This window comes from Anopheles maculipalpis, chromosome 3RL (assembly GCF_943734695.1).
Source record: "Anopheles maculipalpis chromosome 3RL, idAnoMacuDA_375_x, whole genome shotgun sequence".
In the NCBI taxonomy this organism is placed as follows: domain Eukaryota; kingdom Metazoa; phylum Arthropoda; class Insecta; order Diptera; family Culicidae; genus Anopheles; species Anopheles maculipalpis.
Window position 1 is genome coordinate 46,401,447 of NC_064872.1, and position 27,624 is coordinate 46,429,070.

The window sequence follows — 27,624 nt, forward strand, 5'->3', positions numbered from 1 at the left end:
TGATGAAACGGTTACCAATCCAATCTGCTCTCTGACCGAAATCCACCATGCATCATAGTGAGTGGTGGGAAGCATCTTAAAAACCCCAGGTGGGAGATTTGCTCTCGCTGTGGACTTGTGCATGCAGTTACATAAAAAAAAACTCCAGCAATGGATGAGCGAAAAGATGCGCTAGCTGATCGTGGATGGAGAAGGGAAAACAGACCTATCGCTAGCTTGCTGTGCACGAAAAGCTATCGCACAAAAGTTTTCATCATTCATGAACATTCTTCTGTTAATTGTTATAGTGCAAAGACGTTGTTCAGTGCCACTTCTTGATCTTCACCGTACGGTGGTGGACTGCAGTACCAGCCGAACCTCTCTGGCGGATTTAAACAGCTTGGAATTAGCTTCAAAGCGTGTTGGAGTCGTGCATAACCAGCCATGGTTTAAAGAGATTCTGTTATCTTTGTGCTTGTGTTGTATCTATTGTTGACCTCAAGTGATATGTTGAAGTGAACATATATTTTAGTATAGTGTGGTGCGCAATATTTTGTGATGTGGAAAAAAATCGAAAGTAAGCTCGCAAAATTCATGTAAAACGTGTAAAATCCGCTCCAATTCTAAACGGTCAGCAAATCTACCGCCTTCAATTTGTTAACGGAAACAACGGTACAACAGAACTGCAAAAACTGGATGATTAAGGTATGTTAGGTAATGTTTAAGAGGGGCTTCGGTTTTGCCTAACCTAGCACGATCCAAGCATCAATTCTAGACTAGATCGATCGATCCCCTCGTAGCAAGGATCGTTGAGCAACAGCAAGTACTGTAGAGGGCAGCCGTAGATAAACTAGATCGTTACGCCAATTAAGACGTGAAGGGTTTTTATATATCTTTTTTTAGGTGTATTCGAAAAACATATGTTTGTGTCTTGGGGCAAACAAAACACCATTAGAACACGAAGTCACATTAGAAACATGTGTAAAAGTAAAAATAAAAGTAAAAGTATTTGATATTTAATTTTATACTTACCATTGCTGTATCCTGCTTACAAATGATACTTAAACCACGTTCGTAGGCATATTTCTGCTTAAAATATAGTCGTACATACTAACAATTTCCATTCAATGCATAAGCATACGGAACCACATACATGGCATTTGAACAACGATGGACCATTCTTTCTAGCGGCATAAATCTCTCCAAACAAACCAGTTTTCGGTTAGCTTTCTAGACTGGAAAGGTTTTTGTTTGCTGCAAGCTCATCGTTGCATCGATCTCTCTATTGCAACCCATTGAAGCACATTCCATTTCCACATTCACATTGCAAAAAGCAGACATGGTCATGAGATCAAAAAAGGGTAAAATGTCAACTAAATGGAAGCCAAAGGTCTGTACTAGGAATACGGCCATTCGCTAGATTCGCTCACGACCCTGACAGTTTCGCTTTGGAAAGTGTGGGGAAAATGTTAAAGCACGTGGTTGGTTGCTGTTTAGTAGAGGGTACATTTTTATCCAAACGATTTTTTGTTCAGACGGATAAATTTTGTCGATTTTGCTTTGCTGCCTTTATTTGAATTATTCGCTAGTTTTCTCCAGCGAAATTTTATTGATTTTTACAGTATAAATTTTTCTTTTTACCATTTTGTTGTATTTGCTTTAAAAGTTAAACTTAAAGTTTACTTTAGAAGTTACTTGCATTATCTTACAACTTTGCCTCTTTGCTATGGTTAGCCTATCAAATAAGTTGTATAATCAGTCAAAATATTTCATATCTTGGAACATAGGGCCAATAATGAAAGTATCTAAACTCCTTATATCCTTTGGTGTGCTGTTGGCCATTATTTTTATCAATATGTGTTCCTCACGGTGAGTTTCATCTACGTGGAAATTAATCATTGTAATACAGATTCGCTTTCGAGCTGTACTTCGACAGCGAACCTAAAATGTACAATAAGTACACGTTTCCTTTAAGATACCCTCGTGGTATGATAGTAAACGACTGCTATTATTTTTTCAATGATTGCATCTGTGCTCACTTCATTGCTACTTCTATTAGTGCCTTTGATTCAATAGAGGGAACGAAACCAAGAAAGAATGAAGATGGTTTGGTAACGTATTACCATACAAACAGAAAATTGTGCCTCGTTGCAACCTCGTTCACACCATCTGCCTTTCCAATGCTTCTTGCCACACCAGTACTGGCAAAAACAGAAGACAAAAATTCCCATGAAACAACAACACTGTGCATGACTGTTTGGCTGAATGAAGTTTTGATGCAACATTTTTTTGAGGGGGAGCCTTCTGCTTCGATAATACTTTGCATTAAGATTCAATCTTGCGGCATGCAACATTTGCTCTCACAGGCTCATTGCAGTGGAGATTCCACCATAGGCAAGCTTCTTGTTTTGTGCCCATCGTTTGATCATAGCTTTATCTGATGCTTCGTTACAACTTGGTTGGGCTCGCTAATCGCATAGTTCATGAACATTTGAAAACAATGCTCAATTTATTGTGTATCCACAATTTGTGATCAGCTTCATCAACGATTGCATACTTTTCATAAGGTGTTTTGCTGAAATTCGGTGTACTGCAAACTTATCATTGATTTAAAAGTTATCAATCATTTTCGAGAAGTGAAATTGTATAATATCAAAAGTTTCTTTAGTAGAACAGATTTATTATCCTGACTACTAAATTTACAAACGATACCTTTTATACAACTACGGTACTCGGAAAGTCAGCTTATAGTTTTACATCAATTTTGCAGCTGTCTTAAGATTTTTTTCTCTTTTCGTATAATTCAAAAGTAAAACTTTTTATTTGTAAGCATTCTTCTCTAGAATTTACGCCAGATGAAATAATGTGTAACATAAAGCGGAAGAATGTAAAATATATACACATATGGTATATTTAATACATTTTTTTTGGTAATATTTACCTTTGAAAGCATAATTCGTTTAAACAGTTTTTTTTATTTTCATTTAGAACAGCCTGACCGTATTGCTCGTTATATCAGTTTGAACAATGATAAATTAGTTACAGTAATTTAAAACTATTTAATTAGTAGTAAAATGGAATCAAGCGATATCTTTGCCTACAGCTTGAGACGGATGTATAAACGAGGGATAACGTCTTGATTACGTTATTCATCTTCTTTACTTTATAAAATTCAACTGGCACGAACTCACAAAACAACTGCTAATTATGTACTGTAACAATGGTAGAGCTTACATAAGAAATAATAAAAACCAACAAGTTCCCAGAGCTGCGTCTGCCTCCCGGTAGAAGACGTCTTAGTAGGGGTTGAATGCCGCTCAGTCGATTTCTAAATCTAACGTAATAATTGGTCTAGGTTGACTTGGAAGGCTGTGGGAGAGGTCAGCCCTAAGCAGAAATTGTCTGTAGGCTGTTGAAGATTGCTCGCGTTCGATTTGAAGATGACGCCAACCACTGTGGTTTATTGTGGATTGTAATCACAAAATTACTGTTCCCCACACATACCGGCACTAAATAGCCAGCCAAAATTATTCAACAAATGATACACTCTGGGACAATGATTCTATGTCTTGAATATGAGCACCAAGTACAATCGCTGGATTTGATTCGGGTTGATTAAAGCTGCTAAGAAAGTTTAAAAGTACATATATTATTTTACATTTATTTACATAATGTTCAGAGATAGCAGAGAAATATTCGATTACTTTAAACATTGTCAGGTTGATTTAAGACTGATGCTTTTATTTGTAATACTAAAAAACAAACAAGTTACAACAAGTTACAACAGTAAACATATTCACAACCTTATTTACTTTTGTTCACGAATGAATGTTATTTTTTTATTTTCTTTAGGTGTCAAATGTTTCAACAAGAATGATTTTCTCCATAAAATAGTTTTGTGCATGAAATGTTCTAAACAAAAAAGCCAACGTTACTTGCAACGAAGTGGGAGCATTTAACACCCTTGACGATTGTTTGCACCAGTTGGGCACTACTTTTTTTGCTGCGAACAAAAGGTAAGCAAGAACAATTATAAAGATTTTGGTAGACATTTCGAACATAATAGGTAAAAAGGAAAAATTGAAAATTAGCTATATGCATCGGCCAGGAAGATTTAAATTCATCTAGTCTTGTATCTATTTGATAACAACTTCTTACTAACAAACTAATAAAGTAAAAAAGATCAAACAATAGATCGGTTAAATATTACGCACCTGAAAAACTCTTTTTGCTCACTGTTGATTTGTTTTGTAACCACTTCATTTACCTTCATTTACACTTTATTTTTTGTAACCACTTCAAAATAATCATTTAATGTAATCTTTAAAAATTTCTTTTCCTTTTCATTCCCTAGAATCCTTCAAAATGGGACATTATACTTTGTTCATACGCTTAGGTAAGTAGTTTTATAGCCAATAAGGTTATTTATTTTCATGATAGCTTATCTTTTATTTGTGAGCATTTTGCTGTTTTGTTTGAATTGCTATCAAATACTGTGCATTGTATGTGAGTCACCAGAATTCATTGTAATTGAATCAAATCCCCAGAAATACGAATTATTAATATGAAATTCCGATTGTTTCGACGCAGTAGTGTACAATAATTGTTGGTGTATTAATGCTTAGTATTATTTTCATCTTTCCATTGTATCACTTTCACCAACTACCTAGTGTGTCCGGTTCTCGTAATTTTATCGGAACTTACGTCGATCGAAGGCAACTCTAAGAGCACGCAGAGGAACCTATTTCGCGTGCCATCGCGACGAGCTCCTCGAAGTGCATTGGTTGAGGAAAATGATAGCGGTACTGCAACCAATGCGTTCGCTGATGGTGAAATGGACAGTTACCAAGGTTTGGTTGGCCGTCCCGGTATTGACTTTCCAGTTCTAACACACATTCCGAAGACAATTTTCGATTGCAAAAATCATGGAAATGGTTACTTTGCCGATTTAGAAACACGTTGCCAGGTTAGTGCATAGTTTTAATTAACACAATTTCTTTCATAATCACCTATCAGCATTCGTACATAAATGTAAAATAGATAAAAACTCTTATTTTGCTTTGGCGTGTGATTTTTATATATTTTTTTTCCTCGGAAAGGTGTTTCATATATGCGACGATGGAAAAAAGATCTCGTTTCTTTGCCCAAACGGTACGATCTTTAGACAGCTTGATTTGATTTGCGACTGGTGGTTTAAAGTTGATTGTGCTGCGACACCGAACCATTTTGCCGAAAGTACCGAAATGCTTACTCAAGCGAAAAGAGCGCGCTTGCAAAGTAAGCATCCAGTACCCCAACCAATCACTCAAAGCGATGAAAGACTTACACTGAACATCCAGGACAAGCGGTTGCTGCTAGGAAACACGAACAATTTTCGGAATGCTAAAACGCCGGCACGTAATACCCTCGAACTGAACAGACGAATGGATCGAATCGTATCAGCCGAATCGAATGGTTTTGGTTCTACAAGAAATGGCAAAACTTTAAAAGATAATACTGATAAAACATATTCGGTGGATGAAATACAGGACACTGCACAAAGTGCGTCGTTTGCCTCAATAGCGAACAAAATGTTCAACACGTATTATGCGCAAGAACAGCTTTTGAAAGATCAAACTAACGTCAACAAACTAAGACGAACGGAGTCCAATGGGGAAGATTCACATCGTGATTACCTCTCGGCATTGTCAAAAGATGGACGAGATGAAAATATCAGCAGCAGCAGCAGCAGCAGCAGCAACAACAACAGACATGCGATGAATTACATGCCTTACACAACTGCACGAAAACTGAATCTAAATAGCAAAGTTACGCAATTTTACACTCCAACAGTACCCACGTTCACTACCAGTACGAGAACAACAACGGTGGGAGCAATAACTGAGGATGCCATGGTCACGACAAAGGCCACAACAATCAATGGTTTCATCAGCGGTGGACCCGTCGGATCCCAGAGCTTCAGCAACCAATTCACTCACCCAATACGGCGTGAAGGTACTGCCGACGAAGAGACGATAATGGATCATGCCATGGAAATTATGCAAACTATCAAAAATCTAAAAATTGACGAATCTGCAAGTAATGGCGATGCAGCGAAACAAACCATAGATGAAGTGATGGCTACCGCTTCCACCAATACATTCAACGGTCCGTCCATTACGTTCTCTACGATTGCATCGCCGGCAAAGACTTCCTTCGAGTTTTTGCAGCAACCATCGGGGATTGGTCCAAACATTGATCGTTTCAGAAGGATGCGCATTGTGTCCGAGCGTAGGCCCCAGGTTGATGTCGGACATCGATCACTCCTTACACGCACCACTTTAAATGAATACGATCGTCTGTTTCAAACGAGAAATAATGAAAACGGTGGAAACCATATAGACGATGTGCACGGTCACGATCACGATCAGTCGGAGACGGAGTTCTACATGGATTCGCAGATGGAACACGATCTGGAAGGTCAATCTTCAAGGTACCCCGTGTTTGGAATGTCAAACTCGACACAGATACGTGAACTGGCACAGATATTTACTCATGCCTTGTCGGCCTACCTTCAAGATCCTGTGACATTTCGTCGCATACTTACTGAAATTCGCCCGAAAGCACCAGGAACGCAAACGGCCAACAAATCGTTTACGCTCGAACGATCGCTCGCTACCGGCGAATTGGAGACTAATGTTCCATCCTTACTTGAAACTACCACATACTCGTCAGTCGATAACTCAATTCAAAACGCTCGTCTGCAGGATGGAGATAATTATGAAGTGCTAGACTTCTCCGATTTATCGACCACAACTACTACCGGCAACCCTTCGGAAAAAGAAACAACTGTTCTAGATACCACAACAACACTACCGACAACCACGGTTGATAGTAATACCGATTACAACAGGGTTAGCTTTAAACCAGAAGATATTTCCAGAAAGCAGGGTAAGAGTTTGTCGATCAAGTTTATAACTAACAGTCGCAATGAACTTGCCGATGAAGTGAACAGTGAACTAGGTACACCGGCTTCCTTCAGCTATACTAACCGCTTCGCGGATCAAGCCAGTGCAGAGGGTCAAAATAACAGAGAGGCTGGCGATGTCACATCGACCATAATAAACCGTTTGGACACAAAAGCACCAACAATTTCTAGTGCGTTGCCAACCGCAACAGCTAATGCTGTGACTGAACCAGTACCGGCTCCTCAATCGATTCTTAAACCACCGGTAATAACAAGCAGTCGGTATTCCGCGGAGATCAAGCCAAAAACCACCCTTGTACTGGAAGACGACGAACAGTTGCAACGGGCTCAAAGCGAATCGATCGTATCTAGCCAAAACAATCGACCAATTTACGAACGAAACAAGTACAGTGTCATTAGTTTGCATAATTTTAGGGACAATCCCACAACCGGAGTTACATCTGGCTCATTGGGGAACCAGACGCCCATCGCTACTGTCCAACCTGCTGCCAATTCGCAACAAGAAGCTAACGGGATAGTGCCATTATCTCGTACCACAATGTCTTATACAGTATTTTTTGATCCTTTAACTATTAACGATGAGCTAATGGAGTTGGAAAAACCAAAACCAACAGCAGCTCATATACCAGCAATTCATATGGTTCGACAATATGGATGGAACGGAACACTGCTCAAACCAGATGCTAGCACGCCTAATGTAGCAGCGGACGATTATTCTACGTCACTGATGAGTGAGAATTTGCGCGAAAATTCTACGCTTATGCAGAAGAAGGCAAACGAAATGTTTGGTGAGCTAAACGATGCACAGGCAGATAAACTGATGAGTGCAATTAAAATGGCCGATAAGGATAAGTCGATGCGTCGATTGATTTTGCTTTTGATACGTACTTGCGACGACACTCCAACCAGTACGAATGAAGAATCGCGCAAAGCATTGCTGGAAGCGCTAATCAACATTGGAGGTGTGATGAACACTCAAAGTGCGGATGATCTGCGCATCATATCGGACAGCCAAACGCGTGATGCAGACTATCGTCGGGGCAAAGAGATTGGGTACAATAGAGATACAAATTTGTTGTACGCTGGTTCGCCCGATAAATCGACCACTCCAAATATGGCGGCAACGACAGAAAACTATGCAAAAGTTTTGACGGGCTCAAACGATGGCAGCAACAGTGAAGAGCCGCGCGATAGTCAAGAACGCTTTAATAGTGAAGAATGGTTGAAAGGTAATGATGTGCAAACTACCGAGGCCACAACCAAGATGTCTTTGGCATCGGGCGAGGGACAAACCAACTATCTACCGAATACTGTCACCACCCAAGCCAGATGGGCATATGACTATGACAATACCAATCAGCCGCAATCGACCACCACACCGTACCCGTCTACAGTAGGGCAAACAACTGTTGATAGCAGTAGTTCAACTGTATTTACTACGAACGCAGAACCCACCGTGACTACTACATTAACAGCAAATCCTACTTCAGAATCGTCGGACAATCCTAGTTCAACAGCAATTCAAACTACTGTTGACGCAATCGATACAGAGTATAGATCAGTAGAGTCCCTAGAATCAGATAGCTCTTCCGAAATTAAGCCACCTTTTGTCGTATCTCAGCGTTTACCAAAAGACCTTTCAAGTTCACTAGGCTATCCTTCATCGAAAAAGAGCAAACACAATTCTGCACACAATTCTGATACGCGAGCGCTCGAGTTACTGAAATCGCTATACTCTTTGGCGGCGAGATGGGGCTAAATTTAGTTGGACGGATGTATGTATGTTTTACTCTCTGTTTTATGTAATTTGGACTCAGAGCAGGTTGTGAATGAATTGACAAATATGAATAAATTACAGCAAATCATCAACATTTGAATACATCTGTACCCAAATAGTAATAATCGGTAGAAAATATGCTGCGATCAGCCATGATATAAACGAGTTAGGATGATACAAGCAACCGCGGATAAGAATCTTGAAGGCAAATGCTAGCTTTTATGATTAGTTTCTGTGTAATTAATAATCCGGCCATATTTATCTTACATAATAATAAATCGAATCTAGACGAAAAGACATTTATTAAGCTCACAGCTTAACGAAGATGTGTATTTAAGCTAACGGAATGAATGATAACTTTAATCTCAAGCATTGTAACAAACACATAATTATATACATTTATACATATTTATATACTATATGATAGGTATAATAATTCATAAATTATTTAAACCACGTAATTATGCACACACACAATCCTATCATATCTTCTGTAACTGAAAAATGTTGTAACGATTTAAATTAAAAATTTGTTGACTGTACAAAACCTGTGTCCGGATATCTTTTTTATACATCACTTTATCGAAAATTAGACTATAAAAGTATTATCATGCATTAGGAAACTATGCTCAAATTAGATCCATCAACAGTATGCATGAATGAAACATTTTGAATTAAACACTCATGAGGTAAGTAAACGTTAAAAACCATTCGCTCTCTAGTTGCATTCTATTACCAAGTTGGGTTTTTCACAAGGGATAGTATTTACTAGTTTAAATGGAAAAGAGACATTCGTTGTAATGTGTTCTCTTGGTTTTCTTCCCAATAAAACAAAAATGTCAACTGAAACGATCGATGCTGTGGACAAAAAAAAATTCGGTATTTTTTTTCATTTTTGGCTTTATCTTACTTTCGTAGAAAAGACTAAACCACAGTTGCTGAAATGTTTGATAAATTTTAATTTTATTCTGGTACATAAAAATAATATTGTTTTCTTGATAATTTTTTTTTATTACGTCTTTCTGGTCATATCGACCTCTGGAGGAAGTCTTGCCCACATTTTACAAACCACAAACGAAGGAATAAAATGATCCATACAGTTGAAAATCGTATGAACACATGAAATGATCAATCGTAATGTAACATCATTTTCGACATCCAATTGTCTTAAATAAAAGCTTTGAATTGCTTTCAAATTTCTCAACTCATGATTGTTTTAAACTTCTTTATTCGGTTTAAAAAGTCATCCACTTGATTTTGCACATTATCATTTATTTTCCTGGTTCCACGAGTTAGAGTTTTGACAAAAATAGATACACACCAACTTGTCAGTTTACAAGTAATCCTTACGAACATTGTTCGGAGTTTTACGACAACTCTTAACAATGCTGAATATTAATACTATATCTGGATTTGAATTCATGTGCTGATGTTTTCAACATACTTTTATCGGCTTTAAACACTATTTTTACTCTAAATATTTCCACGTATTGAAGATTTTATTTATTTATTTGTTTACTTTTTTGCAATACGTTGCAAGCCCCTCCGCGTCAACTGTCGTTGAGTACTGCTACCCATTTGCAAACATGGTAGAATGTTTCGTAGAGCTAATTTACGATTTAGTGATTTCATTCGCATGCATCTTCGTCGTCCGACGACGAACTAGCCGGTATAGTAGAAAACCATGCTACTCGATCCTTGTTGACAACCCTGCAAGTAATATAAATTTATGCATAAGTAAAGCGCATGATTTTTTTTAAATAATTTTTTTTTAACTCATTTTAGAAGTAAAATAAAAAAATATAATTGTAAAAAATACAATTGTTCAAACGGTATGGTACGGTACAGTGTAGTTGTTTACTTTAAAATGATAATACTTCGATTTGACATAGTTGTTAGTTTGGCAATTATCAAAACTGCAGATTTACATCCTACAGGGGGCAGCCCAGTGGTAAAGGCGACAGCGGCACCGGTCCTCAAACGGCAGGACTGGGGTTCAAATCCTATCCAAACCGCCGAACCGTAGTGAAAACTGACTCTAAAACTACGTGGTATCGGCAAGTTTAGTAAGCCATTTCGACCTTAGGGTCGTTAAGCCAAGAAGAAGACATCCTGTGAATAGTAGCAAGATTGGACTGTAAGTAAGGACATGGACACTAACCGATTTTGGTTTTCCGTTATCTAATTTTTTAAATTCTTAATTGAATGTGATTACTCTTACCCATAGAAACCATACGAATCCTAAGCTACGAATTATTCAATTTCATATTATTGACTACATTTTCTGAAAACCTTATTTTAATCGCTGTTACATATTATATATTTGTTAAAAGATTTTCTCTCATTGCGAAATAAGCTACGATTCGACTATTTCTACACGATGCACTCCAAAGAATTTTTTTAAACCTATTTGAAGTACGTTGAATAAGATTACCGCTTGAAATCCCAACGCCACTACAAACTCTACCACTGTAATAGCCTGATATGATTATCCTATATGTATGTATTGTATATGTATGTATCATACATATACCCTGCATGTATGTATTCTATATGTATGATTATCCTGATATGTATATCTCATATTGAGCGGATTACCATTGGAAACTTCTAATTATAAACTTGTGTGTTTCCTTCCAGGATTATGATGATCCAAGGTGTTCAATCAATTCAATTCAAAAAGGTACTTGCAGAGCAATATGGTCTGGCTATCCTATATGAATAAAAAAAGGCGCTTGCAGGAAGACAAGGGTTCGAGTCTAATTTCTGTTGAATGAGGTGACCATGTGGTCTTTCCAGCAACGAATCTCATAAACGAAATAAATTTCGAATTGATTTGCCTTTTGCTATCCAATGTAACAAACAAATATATTTTTACCGATCATTCTTATTCGTCAATGAACATTTCTGTTTGAAGAGTAGTGCTCATACCTCATATAACTTGCTACAAATACTTGTTAAACAAATACAAATGCTTGTTAAAAAGAAAAATACGTGCTGAGGGGTTATCAACAAAAATTTAAACTCTTCTGTCAATGAACCTGGCATTACAATGCAAAAAAAAAGAAAGAAGGCCTTAGGCGGTAGCGGTGCCGAACCTTACACCACCGGAAGTCATCTTATCTCCAAGTTCCACTCCGAATTTTTAAACTTTTGTATTACTTTAAAACGAAATGAATTAAAGTTTACGATTTTTTTCCAAAACTGCCTGTAATTACTGCTTCATAGATTTCAAGGCCGCATATGGAATCCCGGCCAAATTAATCAGGCTTGTTAGAATGACCATGACCAACGTCACATGCCAGGTGAAGGTGAATGGAAAACTCTTAAGGTCCTTTGCTACCACCAAAGCCCTGCTCAACCCAGGTCGAGGATCGAGCTGGCGACAGAAAACCTCGGGTTGCAGATTAACGAGACAAAGACCAAATTGATGGTGGCACCATCAGCGGCCCTACTAAGAAATCCGGAACTACGTGGGGGTGATGTACGGATAGGTGATCGCAAATTTGAAGTCGTCCAAAACTTCACCTATCTCGGGTCAAAAGTCAGCACCGAAAACAGCATAGAGACGGAGTTGCGCTCTAGGATGCTTGCGGCCAGCCGGTCATTCTACAGCCTGAGGAAACATCTCACCTCAAAAAATCGTACCTTTATAGTCCCAGTACTCACATACGCCTCTGAGACATAGACTCTGTCCAAAAAAGACTAAGCCGCGTTCTTAGCCGCGTTCGAGAGGAAGATGCTCAAAAGGATCGTTGGCCCCGTATGTGTGGAAGGACAATGGAGGAGCCGCTACAACGACGAGCAGTACGACCTCACCGTCGTGCATCGAATTAGGCTCGCCATGGCACCAGACGACCCAGCTCAGAAAGTCCTTTTCGGCCGTCCACACGGACAGAGGAGGCGCGGTAGGCCCAGATTGAGGTGGGAGTATGGCGTGGAATCATCCGCCATCAAGGCCGGATGATTCCACGCCGGACCGTGAGCGGTTCCAGATTCTGCGACAGCAGGACAAGACCGCAAAGCGGTTGTAGCGTCTGATAAGTAAGTAAGTAAGCCTGTAACTACAGCAAATGCAAAATCTTTCATAGCTGGTTCCTGCATTTGATGAATAATTCAAAAGTATTCAAATACAAATGTATGTAGTTCTATAGTTTTAATGATAAGACTACGGAATGAAATCAACGAAAGTCAGCGAAAAAGGGTGTTTATCAACATATTGGAAATAGCTATTGAAGTACTAGTTTAAAAAATAAATCACACTTACGGCACATTGCGTTTGCTGGTATTAGTCGGCAAAGTCGAAGATACACGATAGTAATTCTGTTGTTCTTCCTCCGCAGCGTCCGGTATTTTCCTTTGCAGTGTCATCGTTTCTTGTATAGGAGCACAGGTTTTGCTACCTTCTTCTAGATCGAGATAGTAGCGCATATTGTTAGCGGAAGATTTACAATTTTCACATTCGCTTAGATAGTCCTCGTCAAGACTGTTGTCGTTCGGTAGGATATGTTCCCGCGGATTGGCACAGTTTGTGATCGTCGTCATCAGCACGGGCAATGGCAGAAGAATCGGTTGTCTGGTTGGATTACTGTTGGTCCCTCCATCATCACTATTCCCGTTTCCAGCAGCATGGTTTGTGCTTGTGGGCATTACGGTGGCTTCTATCGCGCTTTGCGCCGAACCGTGTGCAGCTGCTGTTGGATGATTGCTGTGTTCTGCTGTTGTAGTGTTGACACTACCGGACCGATTAATGGTATTGGAACTTGGCTGGTGGTTCGATTTTGAGCTTCTTCCAAATGCCATTGCGCTGTGCGATGCAACTGGTATGTTTATGATAGGGGGTATATGATTAACCGCTTCCGTAACCAGGCTTGTCTTGCGTCCATTGTTGTTGGGGAGATTTTTCGGCAACGTGTTACTGTCGTAGAGTACTTTTTCTTGCATTAAACCGTTGTCTACCACTTCGGACCTGTTGGATTTTGAGCCCTTACTGAGGTTGTACGACATCAAACTATCATTGCGCTGCTTCCTTTCGTAGTTGCGCGCTGCAGTGAACGAGTGTCTTGGTAGAGAATTTGAAAATCCACTGGACAAACCATTGTTGTTGCATACCTTAAGCACTCCACCAGTGTCATGGTTTACGTGGATGGGCGATTTTCGAAGTTCCCGCAGTTTGTTGCCGCCACAGTTGTTAGCATCGTTGACCTTTTCCGAGAGGGAAATGATTTTTTGATGTCCTAAATTAATATCGCGCAGTTGTTGCTGACTTACAGCAGCAGTACCAGCAGCAGCGGTGCCAATGGTTTTATTCAATGCTTGATTTTGGTGGGGATGTTGGTGCTGTTGCTGCTTCTTCGCTTTTGGGGGTAGAATGGGATTATGTGGACCACTGGCAGCTTCATCCATGTTCATGTTCAGTGAAGATTTTTTTATTAGAGTATGTGAACGCTCTTCGTTTTCGATTCCCGGCCGGTTTGTCAAGCGCGTAGACATTAGCTCATCCAACGGTAGTTGCGTGACTATTTTGCGTTCCGGTGCACCAATATGTGAGCTGTGATCTGAATGAGAACGATGTTGATAGTTATTTTGCTGCTTGGTCTTAACTCTATTTCCCCCAGTACCTGGAGCACCGTCAGCAAACGATGAAGTCGTTTTGCGATGTTCTTTTTCATGGTACCGTTGATTCATTAGTTCCATGTCATTTGCTCTTTTGGTTGGAGTTCTTTCCGTTCCGTAGCTGTCTCTCAACGTACCCAATGCATTACTTCTTTTACTCGCAACTAGAAGCTGATCACCATGTCCAGACATTTGTTTGTTGGAAGGATCGACTCGATTATGCATGATATCGGCTGATGTGCGTAAGCTGCGATAGCTATCGTCGCCAGAAATAGATGACGGACCCGAAGCCCTACCAGGAGCTGTGGACTGATAACCCGACAAGGCTTTGTGTTGTATTGGACATTGGCAAATCTTTCGATTACTAATTGTTGCATTACCACTTGCGGTTGTCAGAATTATGTTTGATGCTGGTGTAATATTTCCCGGCCCTGGCGCAGGCGTTCGCTGCGAACTTTGCTTGTCTCGGTTGTCTCCCGGCGTACGGTCTTGCTGCATTGGCGCAAATGTTGTTGCAGATTCCGAAGGTGTTGTCGCTGTAGTCGCTGTTGCGGCTGCCATAAAGTTTGTCTTGATTGGATTTATTATAGGATCCACAACGGAGAAATGGCGGGGAATCGTGCGATGATATTTCTTCCCCGTTACTCGATTTTTGATCACATCAGTAGGTTTATCCGAATAGTTGCTAAACTTACTGTCGCTTATCATATCATCGTTGAACATTGCTGGTACCGGGACGGATTGCATCAATGATTGTGAAATTGGAGATTGAGAAGATATTGGTAATTGTGAATTTTCCTCTGCACAGTTTCCAGCGACCGTTGGCTGACAATGGCGGTGATGACTAGCATCTACGAACTTGTCAGGCCCATCCGATAGACGGTTTGGATTATGAAAGATGGAAGAGCAATGCTTCTCTTTTGTGGCTATTCTATGCACTCCTGCTTCACCAAACTCTCCCGAACTAATGTTAACAGCAGCAACAGCTACTTGATGATGCGTAAAGTTACATTGATGAGCGTTGATGTTTAATTCGCAGCTGGAATTCATGCACAAATCGGACCCCACGCTGCTGAACGAAATCGGATTGCTTCCCGTGCAATGATGATTGCTACTTAAATTAACGTTTTCACAGAGGCTCCCATCATTTGCATCAATTATATCATTTTGGTGCATCAGATTTGATGAATGATGATTGTAAATGGTCATCGATGTGTCATCGTTTGTCTCACCATTATGCCTATCCCTTCCGTTTAAAACGGTTGAGCGCCCATTAATGCCGCTACCACGATTGCTGGAGGTTACGAATGGCGGATCATCATTGGTGATAGTGGCCACACTCCGTGCTCCCATGCTACTATCCGCACTGCCTATCTCAGTGACATTAGCAGCGGTTCCAGTACCGTTTATATTTATGCTTATTAAATTCGTAGTGTTTGCCGTAATGTTTGGTACAGCATCAGAATCTTGCACAACTCCGAGTGGAAAATTTCGCCCCGTGGATGTAGCGACGCTAAAATGAAGCAAATTAAAGGGGAAAAAAATAGTGTTATTTTTTTGCATTTGAGTTTTGTAATGAACAGAACATTGCCTCAAAACAATTAGTTTTTAATCTTCATATCATGACGCCTTTTTCCAAGAGTGCACAGATTATTTAAAGATGCATTAAATTTAAACTGGAGATCGATCCAATTGATGTATTTTTTTTGCATGTTAAAGGAAGATTTTTTTTTAAACTATACAGTATAAAGTTTCACTTTCTATTTTGCCGTACACTGAAACAAAGCGCTGGAATCAGTACGCAAACAATTGTGCGCTTGCCACGAAATCACTGTTCGCCGGCCGAGAACAGTCTCTCGAGTTTCAGATCAAGGTTTCAGTACACTTCAGTTGGTAATGCGATCGTTCGAGTGTTATGTGAAAAACAAATAAAGGTAAATAAACAAATAAAGGTAAAGAATTGACTCGTTTTTTTACCAATGAGCGAGGCCTCCACATTACTTAGAAATCTTGTATTAAGATTTTCAAGATGATTATGTTCAAGCTTCAATTTGCTCACAATTAAGGTTTGTTACTTTATGAAAATTAACGGAAAGTTCGAAGAGTTTGTTAGAATTTTTTTCGATGAAATAAATAGAAATATTTGGCTTATCCATGCAAAATTCACAAAAAGCAATTCCATAGCTATCTTTAAAATATACTTTCCACTACGTATTCTTACCTTACAGTACATGAACTTAGCGATTCTGCATGAGCGATGGCTATTGCCTCTTCATAAGGCGGTGGAGCTTCGCCCCTAGTGTAATACGCCCCAGGTGGTTTCCAAAGTTGGTAGTGCGGAGCGACAGCATGATCTACGTACGAATAATCCATATTCATCGTGCCTCCACCAAGATAGCCAATGCTACCTCCCATGTAGCCGACATTGTTAACCAAATTTCGTTGGTTTGGATCATCGATCACTTCGCGACCTTCTTGAGCACGAGTTTTGCGATGTCTTAAGCGACTGATAACGAAGAATAGCAGGGTCAACGAAAAGGTTACGATCACTCCAGTAGCTACTAGTCACATGCCGACGTCGTAGGTTTTATCGGCAGTGTTGCCTATTGTATCATCCAAGCAAATAAACTCACAGCATGAGCTACCAATCTGAAAGGATTTACAATCGTGAGGAGGCGAGCAAAGTACTGCTTTGCATGCCTTTGGATGACCATTGTCACATAAACATAAACGACAGGTATCCGATCCGGGCGGGACGTAATGAGCATCTATGAACGATAAGAAGAGATACAAAATATTTAACAACATCATATTTGCTGGCAAATCGTAGGATTAGCTGATTAGCTGAATTTGTTTCACCTTGCTCCACTTTCTTGCCATTTACATCTCGGCACTCCCCTGGTAGGGACACAACATTTCCATATGCACCTGCAAACGGTACAAATAAAGTAATAAATCTTCCAGCCGCGCAATGTACACATTCTAGTTTTCATTTAAGTTTTTCTAAAACTATTCAGATTGTAATAGAAAATTCAGAAGATGTGAAATTAATAACACTGATAAACATAAATCAACAATTATCATTGCTCGGTCACTTTTCATAGTTGTTTATACAACACGTACATACCGTTGATGGATGGTACTTGGAGTAGCAGTACATAACCACACCACAACCAGCATCCAACTGAGTACGAACCAAACTTTTTATTAACTTTCGTCGGTATTTTCGACATCGTGGTGAAATCCTACAAACTCAATGCAAATTCAGCTATAACAAAAATATCAATCACTTCTATTGCAAAGAAGTATCCAAATGATTGCAGCAGGGAAAACTATTTTTGCAACTAAGGATGTCCTATCAAGCTCTCGACGATTCGGAACGGATTGAATAGTTTTATGATGTACCGTAGCGATAACCTTTGGTTCACAATAATACAAAACTACTTTCCAACACTTTAGAATTTAGTGAAAAATGTCTGTTCTTATTTAACAAGGACAATCTATAACATTAATGCTACTGCCATTTCTACTACACTTGGGCTGGCATAGGCAATAACTGCGCAACCGCGGGGAAAATTTCTCGCACTCTCTTATATTAAAGTTCAAGATACAGTCGACACAACACACGGTGAAAACGTATGAACAGATGGACAACATTTCACAAAGGATAGAAAATCTTGCCATAGCACGTTTTCGAGAGAGTGAGGGTTTTCTTATTTTATTAATTATTACAGCGTTTATAATAGCAAATTAAATAACACAGAAGATTGTTTTGTACAGATTTGTTTTCGCTGCAATTTTTCTCCTGAGTGACATTTCATTCGGCAAATATCTTCTTCTTCTTGACTTAACGACCTACTAGATTATGCTGGCCGTCAAATGACTTACTAGAATCATTGTTACTAAGTAGTCGAATAGCCAATCCTCACTATGGCACAATGATTCGGATTGGATTTGATCCTCAACCCATCCGTGGTAAGACCGATACGCTGTCGCCTATACCACCGAACCTCGGCTAATATCATATACACCTAATTATGTTTGCTAGCAATTGTAGTCGACTTATTGTCATTGTATTATTTTGTAATTTAAACTGGCGGTTCATTTAACAGTTTCAAGCTAAATAAATTTACTCTGGACCGTAATAATCAAATGTAAATAAAAATAAATAAATTTACTACTGTGATCGAAAAATAAAGTGACTGCGTTTTTTCTTGAATGTTTGTTTTAATTAGTCAAAAGGTTAATTTTATTAGTCGGTTCAAAAGATCCAGAGGATAACGCAGATTTCGCATCTGTGGTAAGAATTCGTAGTAGTAATTAATCGCACCAAGATTCGAACGTACTACGCTCAGCTGCGTTGACGGTGACATTTTCAAAATAGTTTCTACATTTGCTGGGTCTGGTCGTAGGCCTTGCCCATCCAGCAAATGTCCAAGGTATCGGATATGGGGCTTCGAAAATGAACACTTTTTCGCTCGTAGTTTGAACCGAAACTTCTCGATACGAGAAAGAACTGCTTGCAGACTCTTCAAATGGCTTTTCATATGTGCACCACTTACGATGAAGTCGTCTATACAAACTGCAACACCTTCCAGGCCGCTCAGCATAGAGCCAACAATTTGCTGGAATGCACCAGGTGCAGTCTTTACTCCTGTTGAAACGATAAAGCCCCTTGTGAGTGTTGTCAAAATTGCCAACAACTCACGACTTTTTTCACGCACTTCCACCTGAAGGAACGCTTCTGCCAGGTCAATTTGGCTAAACACGACCGACTTTCCAATGGCTGTAAAGATGTCCTGAGGTATAACTGTTCTCGTCTATTCTCCATATTAATCAGCTAGGATGCATAGGTCCTCCGAAGAGACAGGGGGTTGCGGGAAAGGCCTTGCAAGCCACCCCCAATACTACTGATCAACAGATACAGACCCACGCCACGGAATAAGGACTACGATTCGAAACTCAAGACAAGGAACTGCAGATTCCTCACATCATCCGGAAGTACCCGTCTTCTTTCGGACGAAGCCCGCGGCTTTGGAGTAGTAGCACTACAGGAGGTGCACTGGAAAGAATTAACGGAGCACCCCTACTGCAGTGATTGAATGAAATACCATAGTGATGGAGAAAAGCATGAAATCGGTACGGCGTTCCTGGTCATAGGTGAGATGCGAAGGCGAGTGATCGGGTGGTGGACGATCAATGAGTGGATGTGCAGGTTGAGGATCCGCGGAAGGTTCTTCAATCTGAGCATTATCAATGTGCACAATCCGCACCTTGGAAGCACCGATGACGATAAAGACCGTTTTTATACGCAGTTGGAGGGGGAGTACCACCACTGCCCACACCACGACGTCAAGATTGTCATCGGAGATTTTAACGCTCAGGTCGGACGGGAGGAGATATTTAAACCCACCATAAGAAGTTTCAGTGCCCACCAGCTGACGAACGATAACGGGCTTCGGCTTGTGAACTTCGCCTCCTCCAAACACATGATCATTCGCAGCACCTTCTTCCAGTACGCACCTCACTTCAGTTACACCTGGAGATCACCAAAGCAGACATATTCCCAGATTGACCACATTCTTATCGATGGAACGCACTTCTCGGATATTATCGACATAAGGAGATATAGAGGAGCAAACGTCGGCTCAGATCATTTCCTGAATATGGTTAAGTTGCGCCAAAAACTCTACGTCGCCAATAAGCTGCGCTTTCAGCCTACCCCAAGGCTCAACATAGATCAGCTGAGGCAAGCTGATGTGGCAAGGGACTTCGCAAACGCGCTTGGGGAAGCGCTGCCGGAGGACACCACCGAGGCGTAGTCCCTCAATGACCACTGGCGTATGGTGTAGCAAGCCATCAGCAACACAGCCGAGCGATCAATTGGCCGCGTGACACGTAACCAGAGGAAGGAATGGTTTGATGATGAGTGCAGGCGAGCACAATCCGAGAAGAACGCAGCGCGTACCCGTGTGCTCCAGTGCGAGACCCGGCAGAACGTGGAAGGCAGCAGATCCGGCTCTTCCAGGATAAGAAGCGGAGTTTCGAAGAGTCGACACGGGGCGGTTTTACTCCCATGATCGCTATGTGCCTATCATGCCGCAGCGAGAAAGGAGAGATCCTGTCGGACGAGCGAGAGGTGATCAACTGGTGGAAGTGCTACTTCAACATTCACCTTAACGGAGCAGGAGGCACCGAACTAGTCGCAGGAAACAGAGGAGTGCAGAACTACGACAGCCAGCATGACAATGACGAGGTACCCCTATTACCCTGGACGAAGTCATCAGTGCCATCAAACATATGAAATGCAACAAATCAGCAGATAGCGATGGGCTGGTGGCTGAACTGTTCAAGATGGGTCCGGAGAGGATTTCCGCCATCATGCATCGGCTGATTGTTAAGATTTGGGATCAGGAAGAACTACCGGACGAATGGAAACTGGGTGTCATACACCCGGTGTGCAAAAAGGGCGACAAGATGGACTGTGCTAACTTCCGGGCCATCACAGTCCTGAATGCTGCCTATAAGATCCTGTCCCGAATACTCTTCTGTAGACTGGAGCCCCTTGTTACAGATTTCGTCGGAAGCTACCAAGCTGAATTTGTTGGAGGCAAATCGACCACCGACCAAATCTTCACTCTACGGCAGATCCTCTAAAAATGCCGGGAGCCTCAGATCCCTACGCACCACCTGTTCATTGACTTCAAGGCGACCTACGATACCATAGATCGAACCGAACTATGAAACATCATGCAGCAATACGGATTCCCTGGGAAGCTGGTACGGCTGCTAGAGGCCACTATAGACGGGGTGCAGTGCAAGGGGAGAGGGTCTGAGGCAAGGAAACGGACTCTCCTGTTTGTTGTTCAACATCGGAGGGTGTCATGCGAAGCGCGGGCTTCGACATCCGGTACACGATTTTCACTCGATCTCTCCAATTCCTTGGCTTCGCGGATGACATCGACATCATCGGACGGACAACGGTAGCGGTGTGCGAGGCGTACACCCGACTGAAACGCGAGGTCAATAGAATTGAATTGAGCATCAATGCGGCGAAAACAAAATACCTGCTTGCCGGAGGCTCTGACCTTGATAGAGCACTTCTCGGAAGCAGAGTATTAGTTGACGGCGACGATCTCGAGGTGGTAGAGGAGTTCTGCTACCTTGGTACGATCGTAACTTCGGACAACAACGTTAGCAGCGAAATCCGAAGGCGCATTGTTTAGGGGAATCGTGCCTACTACGGACTCCGCAAACTCCTGCGATCCAGAAGACTCCAACAACACATGAAATGCACGATTTACCGCACCTTGATATGTCCGGTAGTCCGCTACGGGTACGAGTCCAAGGACTATACTGACGGAGGACGCCAATGCACTCGCCATTTTCGAACGGCGGGTGATAAGGACTATCTTTGGCGGTGTGTGCGAGTAGGGCGTGTGGCGAAGGAGAATGAACCACGAACTAACTGAGCTGTTTGGTGGTGCTGATATCCTGACGGTAGTCAAAGCCGAATGATTGGAGACCAGGCCATTTCGACGCGACGTGCTCAATCCAGAGCAGGACCAAGAAGAAGAAGAAGCCAAGAAGAAGAGAAGATTCGGGAACCAAGACTTACGAAACTACGCATCATCATCCTATTCATTAACGCAAGTTCATTTTATATGAGACTGCGTTCTTGTAGCTGGGTCCGTATCCAACATGCGTTAACATGCACAAAGGGTCATTCTTAGCACAAACGGGATTAAAAACGAGTTTACTGCACCAAGATGGGGGTAAAGCAATGAGTCCGGGATTTTTTGGAGATCAGATCAGATTACATTACTAGAGGAATAGAGTTAGAGTTAGAGAGTTAATAGAGAACCAAAAGTTTACAGTCTTACTGAGCGGTTTGCGTTTTTCCAAAAACAAAAGTTAGGTGGGTTTTTATGTATAACTAACTGCTCTACCTTTTGTGTACCAAGGAGCAGGTATTTAATTCGATGTATCAGTGGAAGAAACGACCAGAGTGTTATCGAGTGTTTTTACTTGTTACATATTATACCTACATGTACCTACATCCCATACCTACGGATGGGATTTGAACCCCAGTCCTGCCGTTTGAAGACCGGCGCTGTTGTCGTCTTTACCACTGGGCAGCCCCTATTTATTTATGATATAGCGAGCACAAATAATATCACTCCTACTGTGAAATTAGCGGCGGACAATTCCCATTTTTTTATTTAGCAGCATCGATGTTCATGATGCAATTAAAACACCGGTAAAAATAGCACCTTCTGTTTGTCAACATTATCAGCACCTATCAACCTATCAATCAACCTATCAGCTTTGAGTACAATTCAGCTTGTCCAAAAATGTTGTGCACTGTTCGAGCACAGCTGTTTTGTATACACCCTGCTTCAACTTGCTTTGCTGTCAAGTTTTAAGATGATCCAACCTTGTCAATGCGTCTATATGAGTGTGTTGTTATGTGGTCTTGTGACCAGAGGAATCAGAAATTTGCAACCCGTGATTGTTTTCTTCGAACGTCCAGCGAAACAGTTCAACAAGAGGATTCCAATTCCGTTTGAATAAAATCTTGGTTTTCCAGAATGTCGTCGAAGGATCGAATCCCGATTTTCCCGTCGCGAGGGTACGTATTTGAAGGCCAGATTAAATGTATGAATCTCGATAGATCGATATGCGCATCGTGATGTTTTCCTATTCCAGCGCACAAATGCAAATGAAGGCTCGTCTTGCTGGTGCCCACAAGGGCCACGGACTCTTGAAAAAGAAGGCCGATGCGCTCCAGATGCGTTTTAGGATGATTTTAAGCAAAATTATCGAGGTAAGCTGACTGGAAACTATGCCACATAAGTACGTCGAAAAATAATTCCCTTTAACCTTTGCAACAGACCAAGACGTTGATGGGTGAAGTAATGAAAGAAGCGGCCTTCTCCCTGGCAGAGGCAAAGTTTGCTTCTGGAGACTTTAATCAAGTCGTACTACAAAATGTCACCAAGGCCCAGATCAAAATTCGCACCAAGAAGGATAATGTTGCTGGAGTTACGCTGCCAGTGTTCGAATCTTATCAGGATGGATCGGACACTTACGAACTGACCGGTTTGGCAAAAGGCGGACAACAGCTTCAGAAATTGAAAAAGAACTACCAAAGCGCTGTTAAGCTGCTAGTAGAGCTGGCATCGCTCCAAACATCGTTCGTTACGTTAGACGAGGTTATCAAAATTACCAACCGTCGTGTAAATGCGATTGAGCATGGTATGTTTGCATATGTTTAGCGAAAATGTAAAAGGCTATATGTAAAGCTTCTCATTGTATGAATTTCAGTTATTATTCCAAGAATTGATCGTACATTGGCCTACATCATCTCAGAGCTGGATGAGCTGGAACGTGAAGAATTCTATCGCCTGAAGAAAATTCAGGTTGGTAGACCCGAATACGCCTTCCATAATTGATGTATAATGTTATAAACACTTGTTTTGCTTTACTAAATAGGACAAAAAACGTATTGCCAAGAAGAAAGCGGAGGAAAAGCGGGCAGCTCTACTGCAGGAAGGCATCGATGTGCGCAGCCAAGCTAACATCCTAGACGAGGGAGATGATGATATTTTGTTCTAAAAGCTTCCCGGCCGTTCATTCCACAGTGCGATTTGATTGCGGCTAACATTTACGCCCCGTCCGGTTTTACGGCATACCGTTCAAGCTGCTGGCGCGTATTCACAAAAAAAACGATAATAGTTTCATCTTATTCATGTTCTGTTGAATTGTTATGTTTTAATGTTTCTAGAACTACACTTTCCGCATCTGTGTGTGTAATTGATTTTTTTACATTGCTGATGGTTTTGCGTTACGATTGGAAAGTGGCATAAACGTAAATAAAAGCACAAGATTCAACATTTGCCTGCAAACCATCACCTTTGTACAATCCAGCAATTGCATAGAACGAAATTTAAATTGTATTACATGCATCGATAAGAAGGATCAAATATAGATGTTATAAAATGTGTAGTCTAAAAATAAGATTCGTCTTCAATATTATGGCGATACGAAATATTGTTAAAGCGTTCAAGAAAGAATGCATATAATTCACGAAAAACGTTATTGGTAAATTTTAACTAATTACTAATGCAACAACACTCAACGCTGCATGTTGAAAGTGTATCACTTGCTTTCGCTTCTGTTCGCTTTGATTTACCTATAACGGCAAGGGATTCGATTTTGTACTAATTGATTGAATGTCTGTAGAAATGTATTTCGTATAGGTAAATTAAATGTTCCTTTATAGTCGTCTAAACCCTCACTTATCTTGTGCCATTGATCCGCATAAACAAATATGATTTAGAATACATAAATAACTATGGTATTATGCAGATAGTAACTTTATTTGCTGTCATATAGTTGCTAAACTAAGCATTAACTACAATGAATAATCATCACTTTCAACTGGAGGAATGCATCATCCCAACTTCTGCACCATCGGCAGCACTTGGTCCATCAGTCACAGCGCCGCACAAACATTCAACAAATGTGCCTTTGTTGCTTTCCTTCACTAAATAGTAAACCGTTTTCCTCGTATCCACCATAACTTCCTTCATAAGGTTGGCAAAAAATAACACGTGCTTTGGTCGCTCGCTGTATCGTTCGTATTGATCAAGACTATCTTGCAGTTTAAGCGTAAGGTCATAGTTTTTCTGAATTTGTTCCAATATTTGCTGTTCAGTGGGTGTCGACAGACTTTGACTAGCGAGCCATTCTTTGATTTTCATCTGAAAATGTTTGATGATTGCCAATATGTTCGACAACGCGTTCAACAGCCGAATCGAATCTTCTTTGTAATCACAATCTTGTATCGAAGCATATCTTAGTACCATTGCATGCAATTCACAGAAAACTTTCTCCTCACGGTTTAATTCATAATAAAGTTCATCGTAGCTGTTAGTTGTGGCAAGAAAAGTATCCCCGTATGTGATGAACAGGTTGAAAATGTTTACCACCTAAAACAAAGCAGGAAATTTATGTAAGAATACAATAGCAATTGTTTGTTATTCCATGCTTACCTGTAATGCTAGTTCGAAAATGTTACACCTTTTCATAAGATTTTGTTCTTGGTAAATAAGAAATTTAAGCAAACTTATCATTGCCGTCCATAATTCCTTCCAGTGATATGCGATTCGCACGCGACACCTTTTTTGGTAGATAATCACACGATGTATTATCCCAATGCATAGCAGATACAGTTCTATCGGGAACTTTTTCAGCAAATGTGATACGATGAACTCCACCAGAAGGTCTGTAAACAGTGAACGATGAATTGGAACAACTTGTAAATATTTGGCTGGGCCAATCTACAAACCAAAAGTATGCTTTTTTGTCTGTTAACTTACGCATGAATAATTTGCGTCAACGATTTGGATTGCATCCACATAATTGGAAAGATATTTTTATAGGTGCCACGTCATAAGGCGTGTATTGGTTTTTGCCAGATAAAAAAGACTCACCAAAAAGTCTAATGTTCTATGTCGGGTTTGTTTGTGAATACAAAATAGTTAGGGTACAAATAAATCCAGTAACAAAAATGCTAATTGATGGCCTGTTTGAAATGTATCTACGACAGTTAATTTTCCAAAATGTGTGTGTTTTTTATAGTAATGTTATAGTCGATTGAATGTTGCAGTACAAATGAATAAAAGTATAAACAATTTTGAAAAAAAACACTTACCAAGCAATGTAGTGGCCAAAGGTTGGGGTTTGGTCACTTTTTCCGACGTTAACTTTCTGTGCCTCATATGTGCTCGGTGCAATAAAACTTTAAAAGTAAGATTATTGTCATGCATCATAGAATTCGCATACTGATCCTCAGCTATGCATGTCAAAATTAGCAAACAAAGTTTCAAATTAATTGCACTCAAATCGTTTTTATGATCCTGCATCACGATCGAGCTGCAACAACAACAACGAAGCAAGTAAATGATAGCTGACAGTTTGTCGCAAGTAAAACAATAATGTACACTTCTTACCAGTATTGAAACAAAGCGACAAACAAATTGGTTGAGTATTGTGAAGCATCTAGGATGGCAGCCGCGGACAGATCGGGAGTCCCATCATTCACATTCAATGTATTGCACGGTGAAGGTGGCGTAGAATCAGCCTGCGTGTGTGCTAGAGTTGTTATGAAGTTTCTGTTTAGATGTATCGCTTCATAAAGTGCCAGAAGAAGTGCATTGTTTGCCCTGAAAATGGCAAGGGTTACGTTATAATGGAAAGATCAAAGAAATGAAATGAAATCTACTTACCTAATCTGTTGGCTTCTATAGCACAAATCATCGGAAATGAACATGTTTCCTACAATACTCGATAATGATGAGAACCACGAGGATGATGTTGGAAGTTCGGTAAGGCTCAAAAGATGTTGCTTGCAAAACATGGTCAATACGCAGGATATCACTTGTCCATAGCTAAATAAAATAAACGAATACAATTAATCAGATGCCTTGGCAGCATGGCCTGAAACTAACATTGCCATAGCAACCTACCCATTCAACGCAAACTCGTCCGCTAGGAGCGACAGTTCTACCACGTACGGATTACTTCCTTCGTGTTTTCGGTAGTTAACAAGTATAGTTAATAGCGTAACCACGTCGTGCCCGTGCAGATTTCGCAGACTGGAGTCGCTTAGCATGTTTTTAAATACCTCAAACATATTTTGTCCGATGATAAACTCTATAAGACAGTTTTCGTTAACATTGTCCATACCGGTAGCAATGATAAGTAACGTTTTCAAACAGAGATCTTTTGGACGATCAGACGGAATATTACTGGCCAATATCTCGTAAAGCTGCTTCATCAATTCGCGCATATCATCCTCAATGTCGCTTATGGTAATAAATGATGCGGGCATGCCACCGAGCCCTCCACAGTTGTTGGAATCGCTAACGCTGCCACACGTTCCAGGTATTACAAGTTTGCGGAAAAGTACATGAATAAACACACCGATCGTTTGCAATGCGTTGTGTATCCGTTTTGGACTTCCGGTCGAAAAAATTTTAATGCACTCGGTGAAAAACTGTTGTATGTTTCGTTTCGCGTTACTGTACTGTTCAGGAGTGAGCTTTAGCAACTCGTTTTCCAACGTTTCCATGTTGGGTTGCAGTAAAAAGAACTCCTCCCAAAACTGTGCATTCTGCTTTCTCGGATCTTCCCCGCGGCACAACAGTTCGTAGATGTGCACCACCTTTTCCTTTGGACGCTTCGTGCCCGATCCAGATCTTTTTCTTGATGCCATTGC

At 40.7% G+C, this 27,624-nt stretch overlaps 4 protein-coding genes across 5 annotated transcripts; 2 read left to right on the forward strand and 2 right to left on the reverse strand.

The window, feature by feature from the left end:
• The first annotated feature begins 4,344 nt into the window (after window positions 1-4,344).
• Window positions 4,345-8,712, forward strand: LOC126563875 (serine-rich adhesin for platelets). The gene is made up of 3 exons (XM_050220657.1): window positions 4,345-4,375; window positions 4,650-4,945; window positions 5,079-8,712. The coding sequence occupies exons 1-3, from the start codon at window positions 4,345-4,347 to the stop codon at window positions 8,703-8,705; spliced, it is 3,954 nt and encodes a 1,317-aa protein (XP_050076614.1). The 3' UTR covers window positions 8,706-8,712.
• LOC126564207 (armadillo-like helical domain-containing protein 3) lies at window positions 7,464-27,624 on the reverse strand. 2 transcript variants are annotated; one of them, XM_050221183.1, is made up of 7 exons: window positions 26,873-27,624; window positions 26,633-26,794; window positions 26,357-26,569; window positions 26,059-26,279; window positions 25,397-25,629; window positions 24,777-25,333; window positions 7,464-7,473 (listed from the first exon to the last, which is right to left on the reverse strand). In XM_050221183.1, the coding sequence occupies exons 1-6, from the start codon at window positions 27,619-27,621 to the stop codon at window positions 24,779-24,781; spliced, it is 2,133 nt and encodes a 710-aa protein (XP_050077140.1). In that variant the 5' UTR covers window positions 27,622-27,624; the 3' UTR covers window positions 7,464-7,473; window positions 24,777-24,778. The 2 variants fall into 2 exon arrangements, with proteins under 2 accessions (XP_050077140.1, XP_050077139.1); XM_050221182.1 differs by lacking the exon at window positions 7,464-7,473 and having other exon boundaries at window positions 24,707-25,333.
• LOC126564009 (uncharacterized) lies at window positions 10,317-17,268 on the reverse strand. Its single transcript, XM_050220907.1, has 4 exons — window positions 17,199-17,268; window positions 16,561-17,107; window positions 12,991-15,852; window positions 10,317-10,433 (listed from the first exon to the last, which is right to left on the reverse strand). The coding sequence occupies exons 2-4, from the start codon at window positions 16,752-16,754 to the stop codon at window positions 10,352-10,354; spliced, it is 3,138 nt and encodes a 1,045-aa protein (XP_050076864.1). The 5' UTR covers window positions 16,755-17,107; window positions 17,199-17,268; the 3' UTR covers window positions 10,317-10,351.
• LOC126565286 (V-type proton ATPase subunit D 1) lies at window positions 22,782-23,959 on the forward strand. The gene is made up of 5 exons (XM_050222450.1): window positions 22,782-22,971; window positions 23,049-23,166; window positions 23,234-23,597; window positions 23,667-23,761; window positions 23,835-23,959. The coding sequence occupies exons 1-5, from the start codon at window positions 22,931-22,933 to the stop codon at window positions 23,955-23,957; spliced, it is 741 nt and encodes a 246-aa protein (XP_050078407.1). The 5' UTR covers window positions 22,782-22,930; the 3' UTR covers window positions 23,958-23,959.